The following is a 23925-nucleotide window of genomic DNA, read 5'->3' on the forward strand; positions in this document are numbered from 1 at the left end:
TCCCAGCCTCTTCTCTAGAAGCTGGGAAGGTATCCAAAACTGTCTGTTTCATTGGGGCGTTGGGACTTGCATTGTTGGGAATCAGAGCTTAGTGTTTCCTGTGGGGCATGGTTGAATTGGGCAGCCATTTGATGTGAAAGTATCCAGTGAGACTCATCACTCAACTTTATCTTTTTGGATCGAAAGGGAATTGGAGAACATCAGAATGTCAAGGTCATTGGGTATCTTCTCATCCATCCCCCTGCGGGGAGCCACCATGGTTGTCAGATGGCCATCTGGCCTCTGTTTCAACACCTCCATCAACGAGAGACCATTACCTCCCAAGGTAGTTTCTCCCTGTTGACCAATTCCTCCTCTCTGTATTTTTTTTTTCAGGATTTTCCAACCAAAATCTACTTCTTGGTCATGTGAATGCAATAACCTCTTCTCTTTTTGCCAGTTTATTCATGGAAGACTCGTGGCTAGAATCTACCTAGAAGAACTCTACCTGCAACCAGCTCATGATCCACATTTCAAGTGAACTAACAATGCCTTTGCACGTAGCCCCAATTCCTGTCTTCGCTTGACCTAGGAAGAGCCCATCTTGCAAAGCTGTGTTAGAAGACCCACCAAGGGCTGTATAGACACCTATGAGTCAAATTGAGCTTCTGAAGTTTCCAGGGTCCCACCCATGTTGATTCTAGGCAGCAAAATGGAAGCACTTCTCTTGTGTGGCTTTCCAGTCTAGTCTACAAGTCAGCAGATCCAACCCTGCTTAATTTGGGGAAATCAGCCAAGGTCAATTAAGCATTGCCATCTAACCGTGGACAGGAGCTGTGATGATATCAACTCTCCTTGTCTCTGGTTCTTGGGTGAAGATGCAGCCGGCCACTTTCTCTTTGATTAGAATCCTTTGCTTTGAGGAGGGACAGAAAAGGATAACTTGGAGGGGGAGATATGCAGAGAAGGGCGAGGGAGAAATCGATGGGCAGATGCTGCACATTTTTACTTGGGCAAAAGGTCTGAGGGCTCCCATTTTTTTTTCAGGAGCTTCTTCTTGAAGAGAAAGTTTTTGGTTGAAAAGGTTGCTTGTTGTCTAGTCTTCCTCCCACCCTCCCTTGTCTAACGTGGAAAATACAAAGGGGAAACTGGCCAGTCAGGAAGGAGAAGGAGGTTTTGTTTGGCACATCTGTCTCAGTCTTTGCATTCAGCCAGCCTCCTATTACACGAAAACCGGGACTAGTGTGTTTGTTTTTAAACGAAATGGTTGCTATTCTCAGTTTAATCCTTGCGAAGTTTGTGCACGGTGGAATTTTCCTTGCCTTCTCCACATTTCATACCCTTTTCTTTTTCCACAGTAAATTCTCATGGTATTTATATAATTTTTCAAACCTAACTTTCCCTTTTTGGACCTGAAATCATAGTGATTTTCAAGAGGATATATATACGGGTGTTTACAGGAACTCACAACATCTCCCATTCTAATTATATGTGTCAAATAACCTGACAAGAGGCAGAAGCTGGGAAGGAAACAACCATTCTGGGCTCCTGTTTTGCCAGGACAAAATGCTCCAGGACTTTTGGTGGAACTTGGTTGTGGTGTGGAATCTAGAATATCTCCTCTGGAGAAGAACATCTTCGAGAGGGTGGATCCCAGATTTCTAGAATCTCCAAATGGAGACCAGCAGCTGGAGGATTGTGTAGGTGATCTACTGGAAAACATGATAGAGGAGGGGTCTCCATGAACCCCATGATTAGCAATTGAAGAGATTGAATAATCCCTGGGTTTAACTTCAGGGCTATAGAAGCCATAGCTTAAAAAAATAGCAAGGCATGGAATAAATAGACCGATCATCATTAGCAGGTCAGCAATTGCTTGAGAGAAGATCCTCCGGACAAATAGAAGAGCTACAACAATGAAATAATCTCAGGCTGTTCTGGAAGAGCAATAAAGTGCTATAAATCATAGTGTTTAAAATGCAGAGACGGTTTTATATGAAGGACAGGAAGCCTTGTTGCAAAACATTCAACTTGGATGCAGGGGTGGGAGGTCCATCCTGGAAGGTTGTGTCCATTTGACCTAAATTATCCAGAGGAGTTATTATTTCTGGCTGAAATATATTTTAAAAAACAGCAGCAGACTTACGTTGTAGAAGACAAACAGGGCTGATTTTGTTTCCCAACACCGTTCAATCTCATGTATTGAGACTAACATCGCCATCTGCTGAGCTAGAAGTAGAAAGCCTCTTGTTTTGAAGACATTTCCAGCTAGTCTCCAAATCCTTCACCATTGGGAATGTCTAACTTAACAATCAAAATAATTCAAAGTATGGGGTCCTTGGTCCTCTCTGAGCTTGGATGTTTTCTTGCAGAAGTTTCTTTACCCAATTAGGTAACATTATCAGTGCTAATCATGTTACCTAGTTGAGTCATAAAGTGTCTACAAGAAAACTACCAAGCTCAGAGAGCATCAAAAAACCCTCATTTCAACCCCTAGTTACAAATGTTCTCCTTTATTGGTAATTCAAGGTACATCCCAACTCTCTTTATCTATATCATCCCATCCTCAGCTCAAAATGAATTGCTCAGTTATCCCACTGTTTGATACATATGGAATTCCTCTCAAATCCTGGGGAGAAACTGGGTTTCCTCTTCTTTTCTTTCGTAGGATGAAGAAGGCACTTGTAGAAGCTTAAGAGACATCTTATTGCAACTTCTGATCCAGAAGCTTAAGGGAGATCTCATGGCAACTTCTGCTCAGCAGCCACCCCAAAGGCCCTCAGTTACAAATACAAGAACCTTCTCCCTGCTTCTCTATGGATTTCAAAGGTTACGTGCAAAGTTGAGAAAATATTCAACCCAGGGCAGCTTGGATCCAATTCATGGGTTAATTGCAACCTCTGAAATTTCCTTCTCTTTCTTTCAATCTCTTTATAGACGAAAGCCTTGATTTTGGCACCCACACTGGATGACGATGAGTCAAGGAAGCTTCTGTCTGGGGGAAGTTTCCCAACTCTGCAGGAAGCCTCCTTGAGTCATTTGTGTACTTTGAGACAACTGGAACACACCCACTTGCTATGTCATAACCAAGGCTCAGAAATGGCCTTTAGAAAGCCTTCTTGCCTGGAAAACTCTGGGGAGTCCAACAACCCTCTAATTTAGTCTGACAGCCAACTGTGGAAATAAATTGAATATAGCTGTGGATAAATTGGGACATGGGGTTGCGGGGGGGGGGGAATTAGCTGGACAGCAGAACGATGAACTAGAAACGATGATTATATGGCAGCTAGAAGGACCGTGCCAGGCTGGAGAACTTGTGTTGCAGCCAAAGATGGGTTTATGCAAGCTTCAGGTTGCAGATTGAGAGATGACTTCTCATTCTGGTACTCCAGGGATTCCAAGAGGCCTTTTTTTTTTCTCCCCTCCCCCCCCCCCGCCCTTAAATCCTGCTTAAATAAAGCCTCTCAGGACTTCTGGGCTATTAATAATATGGTTCCCAATTTCAAGAATTGCTAGCGTTCTCGCACGGTTGGGGCTTCCTTCATGGGGCAAATGGGTCAGGGGATCTGTTTGTGTCTCCAACAAAGATGCTCAGATGTTGGTTTTGAGCAATCAGCCAGCTGTGGCAAACCATATTTAGATCTGAGGACTTAATCAGAAAGCTTCATGTCATAGAGACAGAAACTGCTGCTATTTATGAATTTTTTCCCACAATTAAATCTTGGTCTCCATCATCCTTGTTTGCTTTCCATAAGTGTTCTGAGCAAGTATTCCCAGCTCAAAACTTCAGTTTCACTCCCTGCTTGAAGGACGCTGTGTTAGCAGAGCTCAACACAGCCCAGGAGATCTCTTCACTGTTGGGTTTCATTTCCAGCAACTGGGGGGGGGGAAACCCTCCCTGGTCCATGTTAAGACAAATTCAGAACAATCCCTAGAAGAAATATCTCCTTCCCCTACACTTGTCTTTTCTTGACAAATATATTGTCTTTAATTGAAGGAATTCGTCCCAAAGTAAGGGGAAGGCAGCGTTTCTCAACCGGGGTGGACTTCAACTGTGGGGAACTCTGGGAGTTGAAGTCCACCCCACTTAAAATTGAAGTTCACATCCCTTAAAAATTGCCAACGTTGAGAAACATTGGAGTACTGTAAAGGTTCCTTGCTGCCAGCACTCTGAATGAGTCATTTGATTGTAGGCTTAGTGGTAATTCGTGGTGCCTTTATCTACAGTGAATGGGAAAAACTTCTGGCACCATTTTAATAACAGCTTAGCTCAGAACCCTGGAGGGAATAGTCCACGCACCAGCCAGTTAACTCCTTCAACCAGTAGCTCTCACTTCACCCTGTTGAAAGTGGATCTATCTCCCTTTGAGAAAAGCAGTTTCTCCACTCCCTGGATGGAGCAGGGAGGTGTGATGGTTCAGTTCAGTTCCCTAAGGATGAGAACAGAAAACCAGCTTTTGATCGTAAGAGAACCTGCTTCTTCCATGGGGCCATCATGGTAGGTCCTCCAGGGCAGATGAGTGGACCTCTCTGCAGAAGGATGGGAACGCTTCCCAAAGGTAGCCGTGGCAACTCACCACATTACCAAGAAGATGAAGCAAGAACATTGAAGTGCCGTCCAAAATATCCCTTGTTGCATCACAGCTTTTCAGTAAGTCTCTTTCATAACAGCCGGGACTTTTATTGACTCTGGTGGAGCCTTCGAAGGTCATCTTCCACCTCTGGATGGGAAGCCACACAAAGCGGGGGGTGAAGTTCATAGATGGCAGGGTGACCAAGGCAAGTTTCCTCAGGGGTAAATTCAGCTAACACTACGCATCACCCAGACCTCATCTCCTGCATCCTTTTCTTAATTTTAAGCAGGAGCAGAGAATGAGGCCAAATTGGGAAATGATCAGTTTCTCTGCTGGCCTCGGAGCTGATGAAATGCTGTGGGAACGGAAGCAGCAGCAGTTTGAAGGCCTCTCACTTCCTCTTTTCGCAGGCCAAGAGTTGGTGCTACGAAGGACCATGACGAGCTTCTAATTCCTCCTCTGCCTCCAGCACAGGATCAGAGCCCTGGTCCAGGTACTTTAGCACTAACTGTCAGCAGCTCTGGAGTTCCTTAGGTGGCAAAGGTTTCAGCAGGTTCTGACCATTTCTGGCGAACCGGCAGCAGAAATTTTGAGTAGTTCGGAGAACTGCTAAATACCACCTCTGCCTGCCCCTGCCCCCATCCATCGTCTGCCTCCCGAGTCCCAGCTGATGGGAAGGAAATGGGGATTTTGCAGTATCCTTCCCCTGCCAACCCACGCCATGCCCACAGAACTGGTAGTAAAAAAATTTGAAACCCACCACTGTTAGGTGGAGAGAGGCCTGGCTTAGATCTTTGTTACTTAAGATCTTTTCAAACATCTCAAGTTTTGAGATCTTCTCAGAGCATCAGAGGTCCATGATTAATGAAGGTAGGCCAGGGAGAGTTAAACCAGACAAAGGCTTGGCCTCAATATTGTGAAGCCTTGAGTGTAGAACTTAGCTATTCTAAAGGCAACTTCAGGTGCTTATTTAAAAAAAATAATTCTAAATAACATTGATCAGAATAGACAAGCACTCATCTGCTGACTGCAAAGCACTGTGAAGCGGCATATAAGTCTAAGTCCTATTGCTATGGCTATCTGTTAGTCAGGAATGGCAAAGTTCTTTGTATTGATAGAAGAGAATATTTGTAGTTTGGGGTTGAACTTTGCGATCCTTGATGCTCTCTGAATTTGGTGTTTTCCTTGTAAATATTTCATGACCCATCCAGGGAACATCATCAGTGCAGAAAGGAGTGAGGATATATTGTACATCAAAAGAGAACAAACTCCACTCCCTCCTAGAACCGATCGTGTTCCCTAGTTGGGCCATTAAACATCTGCAAGAAAACCACCAAGCTCAGAGGGCACCAAGGACACCAAAGCTCTTTGCAAAATGTCCATCTCAAGAAGACCTGAGCTAAGGCTTTAATTCCATTGGAGACACAGGACCATGATCTGTGTGAAGTATGTCAGATTAGATCGGTCTTTCCTGGCTGCAGAGGGGAAGGTGTTGAAAGATCCCCTAGAGAAGGCCCAGGGGTATAGAGAACACAGTAACTCAACATATAGGTAGTGTGTGGGTTGTGGTTTCCTTGATTCACTACTGAGTCAGTACACAGTAGCCTTGAGGCAGCTGCAGGTTATTTTGGTGTTCTGTGTCTTCCAGTCCATCAGAGATCACAATTATGACTTTTACCCATGGGAAAAACCAGATGAATGTTTTCTTGGAACTCTACCTCCACCCTAGAGAAAGCAATTCTTTGGGGGAGCAACTCTCTCATTCTTCCAACAGACCTGTTATATGTTCAACAGAACAGAACAGAATAATAGAGCTGGAAGGGACCTTGGGGGTCTTCTAGTCCAGCCCTTGCTCAAGCAGGAGACCATATACCATTCCGGAAAAAGTGTTGTCCAATCTCTTCTTAAAAACTTCTAATGTTAGAGCACCCAAGACTTCTGGTGGCAAACTGTTCCACTGGTTAATTGTCCTCACCGTTAGGAAATTCTTCCTTAGTTCTAGGTTGCTTCTCTCCTTGATTAGTTTCCATCCATTGCTTCTTGTTCTGCCTTCAGGTGCTTTGGAGAATAGGTTGACCCCCTTTCAGTGATGGGTTGCCCCTGGTTCGGACTGGTTCACAAGAACCAGTAGTAAAACCATTGGGAGGCTCCGCCCACTTGACCCAGACGTCATCAGGAAGCTTCTGCACCAGAGGTGGGTTTCAGTAGATTCTGACCAGTTCTGGAGAACCGGTAGTGGAAATTTTGAGTAGTTCGGAGAACCGGTAGTAAAAATTTTGATTGACCCGGCCCCCGTCTATTCTCTGCCTCCTGAGTTCCAGCGGATTGGGAGGAAATGGGGATTTTGCAGTAACCTTCCCCTGGATTGGGGAGAGAATAGAGATTTTACAGTATCCTTCCCCTGCCACGCCCACCAAGCCACACCCACAGAACCGGTAGTAAAAAAATTTGAAACCCACCACTGTTCAGCGCACGCGGCCCCATTGCGAACCGGTAGCAAAGGTAAGTAGAACCCACCCCTGCCCCCTTTGTGGCAGCCCCTCAAATATTGGAACAAGATGTAGTGACAGGTTTTATGGATAATTCTCATCACGAAAAGGTTCTATTTTCATTTGTTGCATCAGCCAAAGCTATGCTCAGAATTGCCCATCGCTTTTAATGGCAAAACTTGAAGAGTTTGAAAACAAGGTTTCTAAAAAGATTAAGAAGTATATAAACCACTACGTGAAGCTTTTCAATAAAAATCGTTCTGTATTGCAACCTTCGGTAGGCAAACACAGACAAAACGCATTTGGATTGTTTCATAACACTTACAAAGCTTCCTTCACAAGGTTGTTACTACCACAGTCCCCACACCAACTTACTAAATTGACAATGACTCTATAATAATAAAGGCGCAAAATATTGCTTCGTAGCATATTTTGAAAATAATATAAAAATAATTTTCTATATTATAATTTAAACTTGGCTTGTAAAATTCCAACACAATACAGCCTTTTATGTCTACAAACGGAACATTTACAAACACCTTCCTTTAAGGGATTCTTGTTAAAAAAAACAGTATATTATCATTATTTTTCCTTTTGTTTTAAAAAAAAGAACCATCGTGTGTACAGGAAAAGCAAGTGTGCAAACAACCGACTGAAGTAATTTGAATTCCAGGCCATGTTCTATTCTGCAAGAATTTCATAAATTTTGCCAGACCTTCAAAGCTGGATGGTCGTAGGTTGTAAGAGATTCAAATATCATCAGGGGTGAAAGCCATTCGGAATGAGGGACAGCTATAATTATTCATTGCTGGTTCTTTACCCCCAAGATCAAGCATTTTCCCTCAGCATGAAGGAGAATACCACCAGTCCACCACTATAATAACTTATTTCTTTATATCTTCACAATAAACTCTTAGAGATCAACAGAACTGAATGGTAAATAATTAAAAAAAGAGGCAAATTCTTTTACTGCCCTTGTTATGAAGACATGACACTCCTAAATTGGATCTGATCTTCTAAATAACATGATTTTGGATTCTTTTTAGAATAGGTTTAGATTTATTTCCATTTATATAGTCTGGCCCTTGTTTTGTAACTCTGTGCATTTGCATGTAGATTTTTAATCAGCAATATACAGCATTTGGCCTAAAGAGAAGTTGGGACGTTGCTTTCAACTCAACAAATAAAGAGACTCTTAGGAAACTGAGCTCATAGCCAACATCTCACTCTGCATTTTCCCCAGACTCTTACGTATGTACACTTTCTCTCCCTTCTTCGACGTACAATAAGAAATTCTGGAATCTACCCATTACTGCTTACGGTGCTTTTCAAAATGTTGGGAGTTACATCCCTCATATTATATTTAACATCAGGGGTTTTTTTCAAAGGGAGAGGTTGAGTTAGAACAAGATTCCTCCACTTCGGCAACAAAGGAATTTGTGGAGTTGAAGCCCACGCTTCTTCAAGTTGCTGAGGTTGAAACTCACTGAGTTAGAGGGATCCGTATTGAGTTAGAAGAATTTGCACAGCTATCGTTACACAACAAGTACACAGCAGCTCTGTCGCCTTTCCAGAATGTTATGCGGAGGTCCAAACACATCATCTTTCATGGGTCATTTTGCAAATGCCCTTCGAGCTTTTTCCCGTTTTAGATATTTCAGTTAGGAACAATGGGGAAAATTCCAGAGGCATTGAAAGTGAAAGCATGATGTGTTGTCCTAGGAAATAGCCTGTCCATTATTGTTGTTGCTGTTGTTATTTGTTTTGCAAGAAGAATGAGTAATTAACTGAAGGTGGAGAAGGGCACCACCAGTCTTAGAGAAAAACCAGGCTTCCCAGTTCAACTTTTGCTTCTAATGACCTGCTGGAAAACATCCTGTAGATGTGCTGAAAAACATCTACCACACATACACAACGCAACTTCTCTGTAAACACGAGAGGATCATGTTTTATTCATTCATTAGCCCTTTGAAATACTTGGTTTAAGTGAATTATTACAAAGTATGAGAATGCCTAGGTAACGTTTGCTTACGAACCTTCCCTTAGCTCTTTTGAGCTACAGAAGGAAGGCTAAACTTTTTGCATAATTTTTGTCTTTTAATAATATTAGTAGAATGGCTCAAACCTGTCCAGAAAACCGCCTACTTTCTTCAATGCAACTTCCCTCTATTATTTATGTATATTTTAAACATAAACCTTTTTTTTAAAAAAAAATTATCCGTAAAAACATTGCTTTGCCCAGAACAGTTAGCAACACTAAGTACATTCAACCACTGTTCTAAGGTCTGACGCACCAAATAAAGAGGATACTCCATCAGAAAAAAAATCTTACACAAGTGCCACTGAAATGACAGGTGTGTATTAAGTTGTCCTCTGTGCATTTCAGCAGGGCTTGTGTAGAAAATCCTCTTTGTTTCCACAACAGCCTCCAAAAATAACCCGCCCCCAATTCCGACATCTACATTAGAACTGTTTTTTTGCACAACTACATTCTTCACTTAGAATTCACTTCCAGGAATCCCCCTAGCCCTTAACACACTGAATTGTCTACAATATCCACTTGTCCCACCCTTGACCCAACTCACAAATTTGTACAACACAAATGGAATAAAACAGTAGTAGCGTAACGGATTGTGGGTATGTTTGAGTCTTTGTATGCACATGTATTCACACTTACAAAGAGAGAGAGAGAGAAAGACAATGAGTGAGAGAAATTTTCTAGTAAAATCTTGTTTGGCTTTGATAAAATTCAATCTCTCAGTAATAGAACGTAATCTACATTAAAAAGAATTAACAATTTATAGTTTTGAGTCTTTTTTTAAAAAAAATCCAAGTAATCTTTCATAAAAGTTCTAATTCTAGCAACTTTTCATATATTTCATGTATTTCTAGTTTTCTTCCTGTAAGTAGTGGTAATACTTTTTTCTTTTTTTTTCTTTTTCTTTCTTTTTTTCTTCTTCTTTTCTTTTTTTTCTTTCTCTCTTTCTTTCTCCACTAACTATTGACTTCTTGTTATTTCAAGGATTTGTGTTTGCATAGCTCTACTCCATAGTAATTATAGTCTTTGCAATAATTTAAGGATTAGGCTTCAAATCAAATTGTGAAGAGAAACAGTGGAATGATTCAAGTAGACATCTGATATTTTGCTCCAGGGAAGAGCATCAATTATTTCATGCCCTAAGACCGGTAACGTATCTTACATGTTGCTTGTTCGTGTACCTGTTTACATAGATAATTTTGAAAAGACATCATTAGTGGGAGAAAGTCTTTGAACAAAAGGGGAAAAAAAGAAGAACATCCTAGTGACAATTTTTTAGATAACTAACTTCACCTACAGAATGTCTGTGGAGATTCTCAGTCATCCAGGTCCTGGTTGTCCCAAAGGTGCTTCTTCAAGAGGCAACTGGACTTCCTTGGTTTTTCCTTCAGAACTGGAGAAGCTTCTTGGATGAGAAGCAAAACATCTTCAAGGAAAGACAAAGAAAGACCAGTTGCCTCTTGAAAAAAACACCTTTGGGTTCACCTACAGAAGTGTATTCGTAGGAATAGTGAAAGCTGTTCCTTCACCAATCCATCAGTAATAATAAAATATTTACTTAACTCACCCTCCCTTAAAAACAATGTCCAATTTCTTTGTGTCTGTCTGTCTGTCTGTCTCTCTCTCTCTCTCTCTCTCTCATGCACACGCACACACACACAGACGTTATGAAATACAATCTGGTACCATAGTTTCTTTGGCCAAAGAATTGAATCAGTAATCTCCACAACCAAGGAGGAACATCAAGACCCCACAGCCTTCTTCAGCACTGGGAGGGAGACTCCTAGGAATGAACTGGACACAAAGTTCAAGAGTCAGACATCCCAGTCCCACCTCAGCTGAATATTTCGATCCCAAAGTGGAAGCACAAAAGGGCATGGAAAAGATATTCTCCAACACGTTCGTCCTCCCAGATCTTAGAGGAAACATTGACAAAAAAAGCCAATTAGTATTAATATGGAGCCATCTCTCTCTCTCTTTCTCTCTCTCTGAGATTTCCCAAAGACTAGGAATAAGCTAGGAATCAGGGTTTCTGTACACAGCCTGGGACACTCTTCTGGTGTGTATAACCCGACGCCATTTACGGGGGAAAGTTGGTCTTAAACTGAGAACTGCCACACCTTTCCAAAGATACAGAAACTGTTATAGTCAAGTATTAGTCAACCTTCCAAAATTAAAATACTTATTCCGAGATGCTGAGGAAACTTTCTCATTCCTTTTCTAAGCCGGTATGAATGCATCGGCGATTGGCTCTCCAGGAGACTTACAACAAGGTGGGTGAAACACATGAGTGAATAACTATGGAGAGTAGGCACCGTTGTTTTATATTTAGGGAGGCAGAACCAAATATAAAATGATGCATGATCGGGAGAAGAATTCTTACACTTGGATGTAAGGATCTTGAATAAGCTTTTCAAAATCACTTGGATGTTTGAAGTTGCTTTCAAGTTGGGGACAAATGGTTTTCCTTCCCTTTTTATGAATGGAATGGAATCAAAGGAACGGAATGGATGAAGATGTATACAGGCTGAGATGTAACTTAGGATAGATGCAGACAAAAATTCTCCTAAGAGTTAGGTTATATTGCTCTGTATAAGAATGTAGCACATTCTTATGCCCTAACAGCCTAGGTCTGCCAACAAAGATGATGACTACAAGACAAACACACAACAGAATAGGAAGGAACCCAATTATGGATCGCATCGTGGTTTTTATAACAAACCACTGGCTTTGAAAAGTAGGGAGAAGAAAGATAAAAGTGGTTCCTGCCACTTTTTCCTCAGATCTTCCTGATTAAATCCAACTTAAATCCGAAGTGATGAAGATACCATGACTATTCTTCCATAGAGGTGGAATGGCTTTTTCTGAAAGATCATGCGTAGAGCTGAGGAGTCTACCCAAACTCAAGAAAAGTCATCCGAGGAAGAAAAGATTGCTGTGGAAACTAGAATTCCTAGGGGCCGGAATAGCTCAGGCTGTTAGAAGCCTGTTATTAGAACACAGAGCCTGCAATTACTGCAGGTTCAAGCCCGGCCCAAGGTTGACTCAGCCTTCCATCCTTTATAAGGTAGGTAAAATGAGGACCCAGATTGTTGGGGGGGCAATAAGTTGACTTTGTAAAAAATATACAAATAGAATGAGACTATTGCCTTATACACTGTAAGCCGCCCTGAGTCTTCGGAGAAGGGCGGGATATAAATGTAAACCAAAAAAAAAAAAATTGCTTCTCTGTCAGTTTTGACTATTTCATCAGCTATGCATGGACACTATAAAATGTTCTTCCCTTATTCGGTCTGCCTATGCCAAGACTAGAGGCGACTTCTGAAGAAGGTTTAGCATCTTTGGATGATGGGGATGACCACTGACCAAGATGTTGACAAGGGCTAACTGTTTGGATAGGATATCAATTTGGAATCCACTGCAAAATTTCTCTGTTTCTTTGCAAGGCCAATTCTGGACAAGGGGCTACAGGCAGCTGGCAGTTTGGAAGATGCTGTTTTTCAGAACTTGGCTTGGCAGCAAGAAAGCCACTGCCATTATTTTGCTGCAAATGACCTTTCCTTTTATTGTCCTAATTCTAATTCTTACGGGCTGATTTTTAACTCTGCTTTATATTTTTGACAGATTTTACTATTTAATGGTAGTTGGCTGCAGAAAGCTATCCGTTTGTAAAACAAATAATCAGGGTTGTCCCATTGATACAATACAAGACCTGTGACAAAACAATTTGATACCTCTAGAGAAGTTACCCAGATGGTTCAGAAATCCACAATCTCGGTTCAATGGAGTTTTTAAAATAATTGCTGAAATAAATTCGGCTGCTCGTCTTTTTCCTGAATCCAAACGTCAAAGGGTCACATTTGAGAACGTATAGAAAAAACACACACCGAAAAAACCCCCATAGCTTGGTTTTCAAAAATAGGTGTCCATAATTTAACATCAGTGCAAATAAATATAGGCCATTTATCTCGTCTTCTCTGGAAAGGGAAGGATTTGGGTGACAGGCTACAGAAAGTTTGGAACGAACCAACATCCGGGAAAAATATAACTAAATGACGTGGCAATAACCAGTGAATGATACAGCCTGCAATGCAGGAGCTGACCACATCAGGGTCTGCACTACCCTGACCCTAAACTGTAAAGTGCTCATTTTTAATATAAGAGTCGAGCCTTATTTTAATATCAGCCAGCAAGGTTGTGCAATTGAAGGACAGACTTTTCCATCTTGAGCAATTGTTGTAGCCCAAAACCGGAGATCACTTACAGGAATGAATGAATGAATACGCTTCTGTTGGGTGAGAAAAGCTGTTGTCATTGACCCAGGCTTTCATTTGTGAAAGGGGGCTATAAAAAAAACCACAGTTTATAGCAAGGATATTAGTGAGTTAATATGAGCTAAATACGCCTTTACGATGCTCACTTCCTTTAAAAAAAAAACGGAAGGGGAAGAAGAGCAATGGAACATGACATTTCTTCTGTGAAGATGATCTACAACAGGGGTGGGGAACTCTGGCCCTTTTATACATGTGGACTTCAGCTCCCGGAATTCAGCTTGCTGACTTGTGGACTTCAGCTCCCAGAATTCCTGAGCCAGCTATGCTGGTCAAGAATTCTGGGAGTTGAGGTCCACACATCATAAAAGAGCCAGAGTTCCCCACCTTGATCTACAGAATGAGGCAGACACATTTGTACACTTACCACACCACGTCTTCTATTTTTATGACTTTTCCCCTAATCTTTCTACTACCTGAGTGATGTCAGTGTGAATTCAGGCACCATTAGTAAAGTTTTGACCACACGGATACAGCACTGACAAAAGAAGTAAAGATCCTCTCCGACTACCAGCGTATGTAAAAAAGACACCAACGGAACGGGAAGCCACCAACTCTTGATTACCCAAGGATCCTCACTCCTTTTTTTTTGTTTGTTTGTTTGTTTTCTTGCCGACCACCCCTGCAAAAAAATTTTTTTTAAAAGCTAGCGCTTTCTAGAATCCCCCCTGGTCCTTCCTCTTTCAGTCCCTTACCACATACAGTATGTCCTAAGTAAGAAAAAGAAGGAAATAAATATTTATTCGAAGAGCTCCACGGTCTTCAATGCCGGGACCTTTTACTCTCCCGTTCCCTACGTTTGAGTTCCTCCTTGTAGCAGCAGGAACAGAAGTTCTTGGTTTCGGGGCGGCCGTAAAAGGAACAATTCTCCGTCTTGCAACGGTTCTGCTGGATGGTGTACATAGGGCAAACCGTGGTCCTCTGGCGATTTTTCTCATTGTTCAACCAGGTTTGTGGAGCATCTTCGTCCACATACTCTAAGCTGTCTCTAATGTCGTTGCTATTGTTAAACCCATTGGTGTACGTTTGCGATTTGGGGTCCGTGGGCAGAGCGTAAGCCAGGGATTCCACCGTGTTGACCGTACGGATGTCGGCTATCCGGGCCGGGCTATAACTCTGCGAGGACAATGAGCGGTTTTGCTGAGGGTAGGTGGCACATGTTTTAAGGGTGCCCACCACGGGCTTGTAGACGTCATCTTGGAAGCTGGATGGCTTGGCGTTGAAGTCGTGCAAGTGAATGACGCTCTGCCTTTGGACGGGGGGCGTATGGCTATAATGGGCAGACACTGGGATGGGTCCACTCCTCTTGGCACCGTTGCTAGGTGACGAAAAGGAAGCCGGCGTGGGACTGGAACGGTCTTTGAACTTTAAAACCAGCTGAGTGGTATGGCTTTGAGGCAACACTGGTGATGCCCTCCCCTGAGGAGACGAGTCCAGCTTCTCCTTGGAAAACCCTTCTTGGTCCAGTTTTCGAGAGGAGGAGCTGCCGAGAGTCGCGGCCTTCTTCTCTGCCTCTTTCCTTTTCTGCTCTTGTTCGGCACTGAAGCGCTCTTGGGCACTGGTCAAGTAGTGGCCAATCATCTCCTCATGGAACTGGTGTCTATGGCTGGTCAGGAGAAGGCCGGCAAAAATGAACTTCCGCTCTCCTTGCATGGCGGCTCTCAAGATGTTGAGGCTCAGTTTCACGTCTGTGCTGTATTTCCAGGAGTCCGGCTGCTTCTCGGACGGAGATTTTGAGTTGGCTTTCTCCGCAGGGGAGATACTCGCCTTCTCTGTGGGAGATGGGGTGGTCTTCTCTGAGGGGGACGTGCTCGCGGAGCGACCCGATTCCTCTTTGCTTCCTTTACGCGATTTTGACTTCTTCTCTTTCGCCTTCTCCGTGATCTCCCCGTTTTTGCCGTTCCCGGTGTTGGCTCGGTTGATCTTGCCGTGGACCAACCCACCAAGGCCACCCATGTTCTTCTTCAGCTTGATGCCCAGAGTCTTGCTGAGGCTTCCAAGTTTGTTAGCCACCGAATCCCCTCGGTTCTTCTCCTTGTCTTTCCTCTGCTTTTCTTTCTCCTTCCCATTTTTGCCGTTATTGCCATTGGAATTACTACAGATGGAGTCCCTGTCCGAATCCATGGAGTCTGCCAGTGACTGGACATCTTCTCCAGCTGAGGCCGTAGGAGATTCTGGTTGAGCCAAGGGAGCCTGGGAGGGAAAGCGGGACAACCATGAGAAACCGGGAGTGATTGTATACAAAGAACCGTTGTGTACATTTGCAGGCAGTTTGTCCAAACCCTTCGCTTCTGAAAAACTAATTTATCTTTAAAGGCATGGGTTGTTGTGCATAACATCTGGTTAACAGCACACCCAGATGAAATACTACAGGGGCAGCTGGCTTAATATTTGGAGGGAGAATATTACTTGGTTTTTATTCAACGAGTTCTAAAATTTTTCACCAAGCTTTTTCAGTCATTGGCATCTGGAATGAGGGATGATGCAGTGGAAGGAATGTTAACATTTTATAGAGTTACATACTGATTTAATCTGCTTAGGCCCAAATCATCTATCTAACTGAAAACTGTGAGCAATTCCTAGAAGCTTCCTAGATTTTTCCTACCATCCAAGCATTCTTCCTGGAGTGCTGTGCAGGTGTTATTCCTGTAACACCACTGGCCAGGAGGCTGTCTTTTGCCCTCGCGTTAATGGGTTAATAGTTTCTGAGTGGAAACGCAAACCAAACAAGTAGGATCTTATTTCTCTCAAAGGAAAAACTTTACCCGTGTTTCTGACGGCATGCGAATCCAGGTTACGTTCATGTAACTGTGCAGAAGGTTAAGCTTTGCCTCCAGGGACAGAATCAAACTGGGAACACAAAAGAGAGAGGGGGGAAGAAAAAACTACCACACCGTGTCGTATACATTACACAAAAGGAATTCCCATAGGTGTTCACACTGCAAAGTGATCTCTCCAAACCACAATCTTAAAAGTAAGGATAGGACCAGGAAGGCAAGAAAAAGGGGTTCCCCCACGAGGATTGAAAAATGTACCCCATTCGTGTCTCCTCTGGTGAGACCCGATCTGGCTGTGACAGCAATAGCGCTTACACTTACAGACCGCTTCACGGTGCATTTACAGCCCTCTCTAAGCGGTTCACAGGCTCAGCCTATTGCAGTGATGGGGAACCTTTTCAGCACCCAGTGCCCAAACTGGAATGTGTGCGCATGTGCATGAATAAACGTGCACCAGAGCGCCAGAAACCGGAAGAGCAGCTGGCCAGCGTGCACATGCCTGTTTTTGGGGTGGGTTTTTTGGCTGTTTTCAGGCTGGAAAACAGCCTGGAAAAAGGCCCCCAAAGGGCCTGAAAAACGGTCTGTTTTTTGGCCGTTTTCTGACTCTCAGGCACTTGCGAAGACCAGCTGGCCAGTGCACATGAGCACGTGAGAAACCAGAAGAGCAGCTGGCGACAACGTGCATACCCACAGAAAGGGCTCTTCATGCCATCTCTGGCACGCGTACCATCGTTTCGCCATCACGGCCTCTTGCCCCCAACAATCTGGGTCCTCAGTTTACCTACTTCGGAAGGATGGAAGGCTGAGTCAACCTTGAGCCGGGGAGATTTGAATTGCTGAACTGCAGCTAGCAGTCAGCTGAAGTAGCCTGCGGTACTGCCCTCTAGCCACTGAGCCACCTCGGCTCTTGACTGTGTTACCAGAGCGCTAAAGCTGCAATCTTTCCCTTGGGTTTGCCATCCCCATTCCACAAAGCCTACCAAGCGTCCTGGACACACACAGGGGTCGTTTCTGAAATCTTAAGAGACTAAAAGGAACCTTACTTGGCCAATTTGATGTTATCACTGTCATCCGTGCCCCATTCCCAGTCTTTGCCTGGGTCAACCGCAAAGTGCAAAGGCAGTAACTTATGTTCAGAATCGGTCAGAGGGATCACCGCTGAAGGAAAGAAGAAAAGGTCAGAAAGGAAGATGGCTTGTGAAAGAAGAAAAAATGGCTGAAGAAAAAAGAGAGAAAAAAACCTTAAATGAACTAGCGGCACATTTATGGCAGAACAGCAATGCCAGGCTAGATATTTTGATCAACGACCTTTTCAGCCACAAGCAGAAAAGTAAACAAACTGTACCCGTTTTTGTTCTAATAAATTCTCAGTAATCTTTACAGATTTTTTTAAAAAAAAAAAATTGGTAAGGAGCACTACGGCCTCGAGGGCCGAGATCAGGGGTGAAATGCTCCAGGTTCGGACCAGATCGCCTGATCCGGTAGCGATGGCGGTGGGTGGTTCAGCGAACGGGTAGCAAAAATCCCTCCCTTTCCCCCATGCCCAGCTGAGCCACGCGATCATCAGAGGTCTTTTTTTTTTTTACTTTTAAAAGCATTTTTTCTACAACCTCTTTGGTCGAAGAGGTTGTAAAAAAAATGCTTTTAAAAGACTCTGGTGATCCCAGCTGAGTTGCCTGATTGTCAGAGGCTTTTTTTTTTCTTTTAAAGGAAAAAAAATGCTTTTAAAAGAAAAGAAAAGCCTCTGATGATCAGGCAACTCAGCTGGGATCACCAGAGCCTTTTAAAAGCATTTTTTCTACAACCTCTTTGGCCAAAGAAGTTGTAGAAAAAATGCTTTTAAAAGTAAAAAAAAAAAAAGTTGGCCATGCCCATCCGGTCACATTACCCCCCACCACCAAGCCAGGCCCACAGAACTAGTAGTAACAAATTTTACATTTCACCCCTGGCCAAGATGTATCATAACATCCTTTAGCAATGTGCCTTGCACAAGGGTTTCAAACGTTCAAAGTGCCAAAGGTGGTATTTCAGGAGGCACAAGGAACCCCTGTACATATGCATATATGTACACTCTACATATATGCAAATGTACATATAAATCCTTCCATTCCCCACTATCCTGTCAGATCTGGAGAAGCTTCTCGGATGAGAAGCGAAACGTCTTCAAAAGAAAAAACAAGGAAATCCACTTGCCTCCTGAAAAAAGCACCTTTGGAGCAACCATGACCTGGATGACTGAGAATCTCTACAGACTTTTAACGTTCCAAGTATTTCACGTGCATTAGAAAACATCACCTGCTAACACAAGAAGAGATCTTGCATGCAGGAAAAATACATCCTGCACACAGCTATGAAGGGAGAAAATCAGATGGCTTGTCCTATTGTCCCTATATCACTAGATGGCGCTCACTCCATATGGCAATGACCGGCCTTCATTTAAAAGCATGGAGCCTTTTTGAGTAAAAGCAGCAGAAAAGCTGTGGCTCTTTTAATTAATTAATTACAGATGCCAATGAAGCGGCATGTAATCTGAGGACATCTTACGCAACTTTGTCAAGAATTCTGGGTCACCCCGTCAGGTTCTTCAGTGACTTTTTGAAATGGCGTTTTGATGTGGGGGATATTTTAGAAGGAAATGAAAGGATTAAACATGGGATTGGAACTCAGTGGAGGGATTTCACCACCAAATAACATTTTGCAAACTTCTTTCTTCTCCTGCTCTTTAAATAAAATTGCAGCACATTAAGAGGAAAAGGGGAAATGACCAAGCTACTTTTCTTCCCTTCTTGCTCTTCCACCTTTAACTGTTAAATTTTAACAGAAATTTTGTAAGGTGCAGGCAGAAATCTTTGCATTCCAGTGTGTCATCATATGATCATTTTTTTAAAAAATGGGAATATACCGTATACTTTTTCATGCAAAAAGGGGGAATATATAATGCATACAGGCACTGTCAGTGTATGAATGGATTTTTATTCTAATAAGAAAACCTAAAATCTAATCTAAAATCTGTATCTAAAATCTGATAACAAAACCCACAAAAAAATAGAAGGAAGATAGCCAAATTCAAACTTTTCCTAAGAATACATCTGACTGACAAAACGTCCAAAGGAATGAACCCTTTAATTCAATTAACTTAACCAGGGGAGGATTCCTACAAAATAGTACAATCCGTCTCCACTGAAAAAGATTCTGTGCAAATAAAAAACAGCCCACTGGATCACTCAATCCATTATAAAGAGCCGATCTTCCCCCTCAGATCTTCAAGTAATGCAGTTGTAACCCATTCAAACAATGGATTGATGAACAGGACACAGCTAAAAATGGCAAAACGCTCAAAATAATGGGAAAGCACAGGCAAATAAGTCATACTTCAAAGTTTAGATGTAAGGAGTTCATTTCAATTTCATATTTTCACCAAATGCAAAGATGAGACAGAATCAGGCTACAAATATGCACAGGACTCTCCTCCGTGTCTCTGAACTGTTTCCAGACAGTTGCAAACTTCATAAATTACGGTGATGCAATTAACGCACTGCATCTATTCATCTCCCCTTTTGTCTGGCTGAAAACAAATTTATGGGGACACAAAGCTCAGAGAGCACCAAAGACCTCCCAGTTCAACCCTGAGGTATGAATATTCTCTTCTATTATAAGATGGAACCACTACAAGAGCTAACAAAACAGCAGCCACTAACACACACAAACTTAATCTGCAGCATTTTAAAGAAGACCTTATCTAGAATTTTTACTGAGGATATTGGTTGGCTCTAGCTTTGCAATCCTTGGTGGCTCTAATTCGAACAAAGATTCATTTTCTTTTACAGAAGTTGGGCTGCCGCTGTTCCTAAATCCATTTATAAATACAACTGTAAATACATACATACAAGATGACAATTGTCACCTCTCCCGATTCTTTCTGACCATCTCCTACAACTTGCCAGAAAAATTATCACCTCATCCCGCGTTGTTGCTAAGTAGACAGTCTCCGCCACAGCTTCCCTTCCCGTTCATAGTGTCTCCTTGTTCTGAGGAAATCAAAGGAGGCTTTGAGCAACTCTGGGAGAGGAGCCACGGTGCTTCTCCCATCAGGGGAAGCCAGCCCCTGGGGCAGAAAGGAGGACTTGTGTCTTTGAACTGACAAAAAAGGCTTCTAGGAATCTATTGGCCACCGAGCCACAATTATAAGGATTTCAGCATGGCCCTTATTCCCCGTCATCCGCAGGCTTTAGAAATCGAGAAAGCCACTTCTGCCTTTCCCAGGAAAAGCCTCTTGAAAGAAAACACCAGCGGGAGGATGCAAAACCCCGTCAGCGTCATCTGATCGCTAAAAGCAGGTCCAGAGAGAAAATGTAAGATTTCTTTCTGGGGTTCTGAGATTTCTCGGGCCTTCCTGAAACCCTTAAATTCTGATTTTCCAGCAAGGAATACTACGAGGATCGGGGGTGTAAGGAGATGAGAAGGCTCAACATCCATAATCTACTTCATACGAAAACCTCGTGCAGAAATGAAGGCCAAACTAGGCTGGGAGCAAACCATTTGGATGAACTGGTGAGGACAGTTCATATCATATTGAAAGAAGCCACAGGAGGACTTCAGATCAAGGGGCAGCCTAGAAAACAACACTCAGAGTCCCTTTGGGCAAAGCAAATCTGGAAGATGTGTGGATCAGTTCCCTTCATCATATGCTTTGTTTACCACCTTTCCTATCAGAGAAATGTACAAGGGGGAGAAGGTTCCTTTGATCTTACTGTTATTATTTTTGTTTTTCTGCCTTTCTTTGATTTTTAAGGATGACAGTTGACTTATCATTGTCTCTCCCCTATCAAATTCATGCTGACTGCATTTTCCAAGCACATTGAGGGATGAAGAAGGAGAGGGGGCAGGTTGAGGAACACGTGTGATAAAGATCTCCCCATTCGGAGTTTATCCCCACATCATCTTCCAAAAGCCTCAAAAATTTAATTCATGTTTCTAAGAGCAGATGAAGTCCTGTTAACCCTACCAGTTTAAACCGGGGTTTTCAGTCTTTTATCACATTTTCATTCAAAGCCACGAGACTTTATTTTCTTTCCCAGCAAGAAAGAGATGATCTTGTTTTTCACCACTGTCTCTTCGTGTAAGAGACAGCTCCCTTGTCTTATAACTAGTCTTTTACTTGCTCCACGCATAGGTATCGTTCATAATAACCTGAAGAATTTTATTTGCTCCTGAGCTTGTTAGCTTTTACGCTTGTTTTTCAACTCTCTCTTGGAGAATATTCAAGAGAATTCAGGGAAAAAAAACCTCATTAAAAGTAGACACACCCGAGACATTTTTACCATTGATAAAAGGCAAAATGCTAGAGGGTCTAAGGAAATAATAAGGGGAAGGATGGCTTCCATTTTAGCAATCGGATACTTAGGTTTAGAATTCACCTGGAACTGTGAGTTCTTTATTACGCTGGCAATCCATCGGCCCAATGCAGGAGGACCTGGGCACACACATCCTATCCAACCATATGACATGTTGCAGATTCATTCTTGGCTAAACCTCAGTCCTGGTCACTTCTAGGCTAAAGGGTGGCTGTGGAGTCCCTTCTTTGTGACAAATCAGTTTGATTTCAAGCTGGACATACCTTGCTCCTTCTGTTGATCTTTCTGTTCCATTGACACGAGGGCCGAGAAATGGGCTTGGTCATAAGCGAGGACCAGGGGAGAGCAATGGCATCGGTTGGGCATGACTTCCAAGGGCAAGTAAATTCCACCAAAGGGGATGGGTGCAAATGCTGTGAAAGACACACAAGAAGTTGCTGCACTACAAGATAAGCAATGAGCACAGTCCCCAGGGCCTTCTTTTTTAGGGCAATTGTGGTAGGGGTCATTCTTTTTGTATCAGTGGCAGATGCCAATCAACCAATGGTGAAGCAACCAAATGAAGGAAAAAAGATACAGGATATTTTCCATATATATATCAGAATGATAGACTTCAAAATGCATCGTAAGGACTCCAGAAGCATTGGAAGGAAGGAAGGAAGGAAGGAAGGAAGGAAGGAAGGAAGGAAGGGAGGGAGGGAGGGAGGGAGGGAGGGAGGGAGGAAGGAAGGAAGGAAGGAAGGAAGGAAGGGAGGGAGGGAGGGAGGAACCAACCAACCAACCAACCCTGGGAGTTGAAGTCCACAAATTTAAAATGGCCAAGGTTGAGGAAAACGCTGATCTTGCCATTCAAGGTCTAAAGAGCCAAGAAAGTTTACCTTCTCCTCCTGAATCCCGTAGCATTGTATCTGCCACGACAACAATCGGTCGCCTTAATATATGGGCCAGCACAAAAACGTGGAACTCCTCCAGGCTCTCATAGACGGGGTCTTCCGAATTCTCCACTCTAAGGAACAGACACAACCGCTATCGTACCAGAGCAGAAGAGGCTTGCTAGAAAGACCGTCCTGAGAGAAGCCCTTTGCACAATGACCTTGAGCTGGACTCCAAAACTAGCTGGTTCTCCCAGCACGAAATGTAAATGTGACCGAAGTTACAGTTACAGTTACAGTTACAGTTACAGTGAATGAAATTGACGCACTGCACTTATTAATTTCCCCTTTTGTCTGCCTGGGGGGGAAAAACCTAATAAATTTCATAGCAATATCTGAAAGGGCTGTGAAGGCCACATCTAAGACTATGGAGCCATGTGCAACCCTAGCTTACAGTTACTTACTATGCAAATATATGCATGTACTTTGTTGCGTGCGTGAGATAAACTTTATACAGTACACATTGCACATCAACAAAATTTTTTTTTTTTTTTTTTACATTTATACCCCGCCCTTCTCCGAAGACTCAGGGCGGCTTACAGTGTATAAGGCAATAGTCTCATTCTATTTGTATATTTTTACAAAGTCAACTTATTGCCCCCCCAACAATCTGGGTCCTCATTTTACCTACCTTATAAAGGATGGAAGGCTGAGTCAACCTTGGGCCGGGCTTGAACCTGCAGTAATTGCAGGCTACTGTGTTCTTAATAACAGGCTTTTACCAGCGTGAGCTAAACCGGCCCAAGGTTAAAATAATGAAGGCCTATTTATCCCGAATTGCAGGTATCTGTTAAATAACATCGTATACCACTTTTAGTACATAAATTCTGTGCAGGTAAATTTTTGTCTATAAAGTTGACAGGTAAGAATATCAAAGGGGTCTTAAGACATATTTCTGTCCGGAATCTAAGAACCGTCACGCATAGCCACCTTACCCGAACCACTAATCATGATTTCCATGGCACCAGAACTGGCAGGTAGACATTGAAACCTCCACAGAACTCTGGAAGTTGGCAATGTTGGTGTCTTTTTTAAGGCGCCTGTTTGCTCATTAAAACCAAACCAAGAGAAAAGATCTAAGAGGCAGCTAGCAACCTAGAACCCTTCAAAATCTGTTGTTTTGTTTTCTTCTTTTTAAAACAGAGACCGCTTTGAAGCAACCGTATCTTGGGTTGAAAGCCCGCTTTGTCACCAAAGGAAATGAGCCCATCTATAATTTAAAGGCTGTGATGGAAATTCTCCTCTGCAATGTTATTATGAAAGAACTGGGTAGGGTGGCTTTGAAAAAGTTCTCTTCCCCCAAAAGAAGATTTTTCCCTGGTTCCTTTCTGCACTTTGACTTACAACCATTAGTAAACAGACAGGAAAGATGGGTGTTTGCCTAACCTCTACTCGTAATGGACAGCACCAACACTTTTTTAGATGTTATTGGCTAGAAGAGAGATCTACAG

General features: G+C 42.8%; 1 protein-coding gene across 3 annotated transcripts in view; it reads right to left on the reverse strand.

Annotated features, from left to right (window-relative positions):
• Nucleotides 1-7320: 7320 nt before the first annotated feature.
• The window catches only part of OTUD7A (OTU deubiquitinase 7A), a 46929-nt gene continuing 30324 nt past the window's right edge, over nt 7321-23925 (reverse strand). The window contains exons 9-15 of one of the 3 annotated variants that reach the window (XM_058156552.1): nt 22421-22548; nt 21806-21955; nt 17232-17346; nt 16177-16261; nt 10767-15604; nt 10378-10506; nt 7321-10261 (exon numbers count right to left, since the gene is read on the reverse strand). In XM_058156552.1, the coding sequence (XP_058012535.1) occupies nt 14174-15604; nt 16177-16261; nt 17232-17346; nt 21806-21955; nt 22421-22548 (1909 nt within the window). In that variant the 3' untranslated portion in view covers nt 7321-10261; nt 10378-10506; nt 10767-14173. Of the gene's footprint in view, nt 10507-10766; nt 15605-16176; nt 16262-17231; nt 17347-21805; nt 21956-22420; nt 22549-23925 lie in introns of all 3 variants that reach the window. The other 2 variants (XM_058156553.1, XM_058156551.1) reach the window with 2 other exon arrangements.

Source organism: Ahaetulla prasina, chromosome 13 (assembly GCF_028640845.1).
Source record: "Ahaetulla prasina isolate Xishuangbanna chromosome 13, ASM2864084v1, whole genome shotgun sequence".
NCBI lineage: Eukaryota > Metazoa > Chordata > Lepidosauria > Squamata > Colubridae > Ahaetulla > Ahaetulla prasina.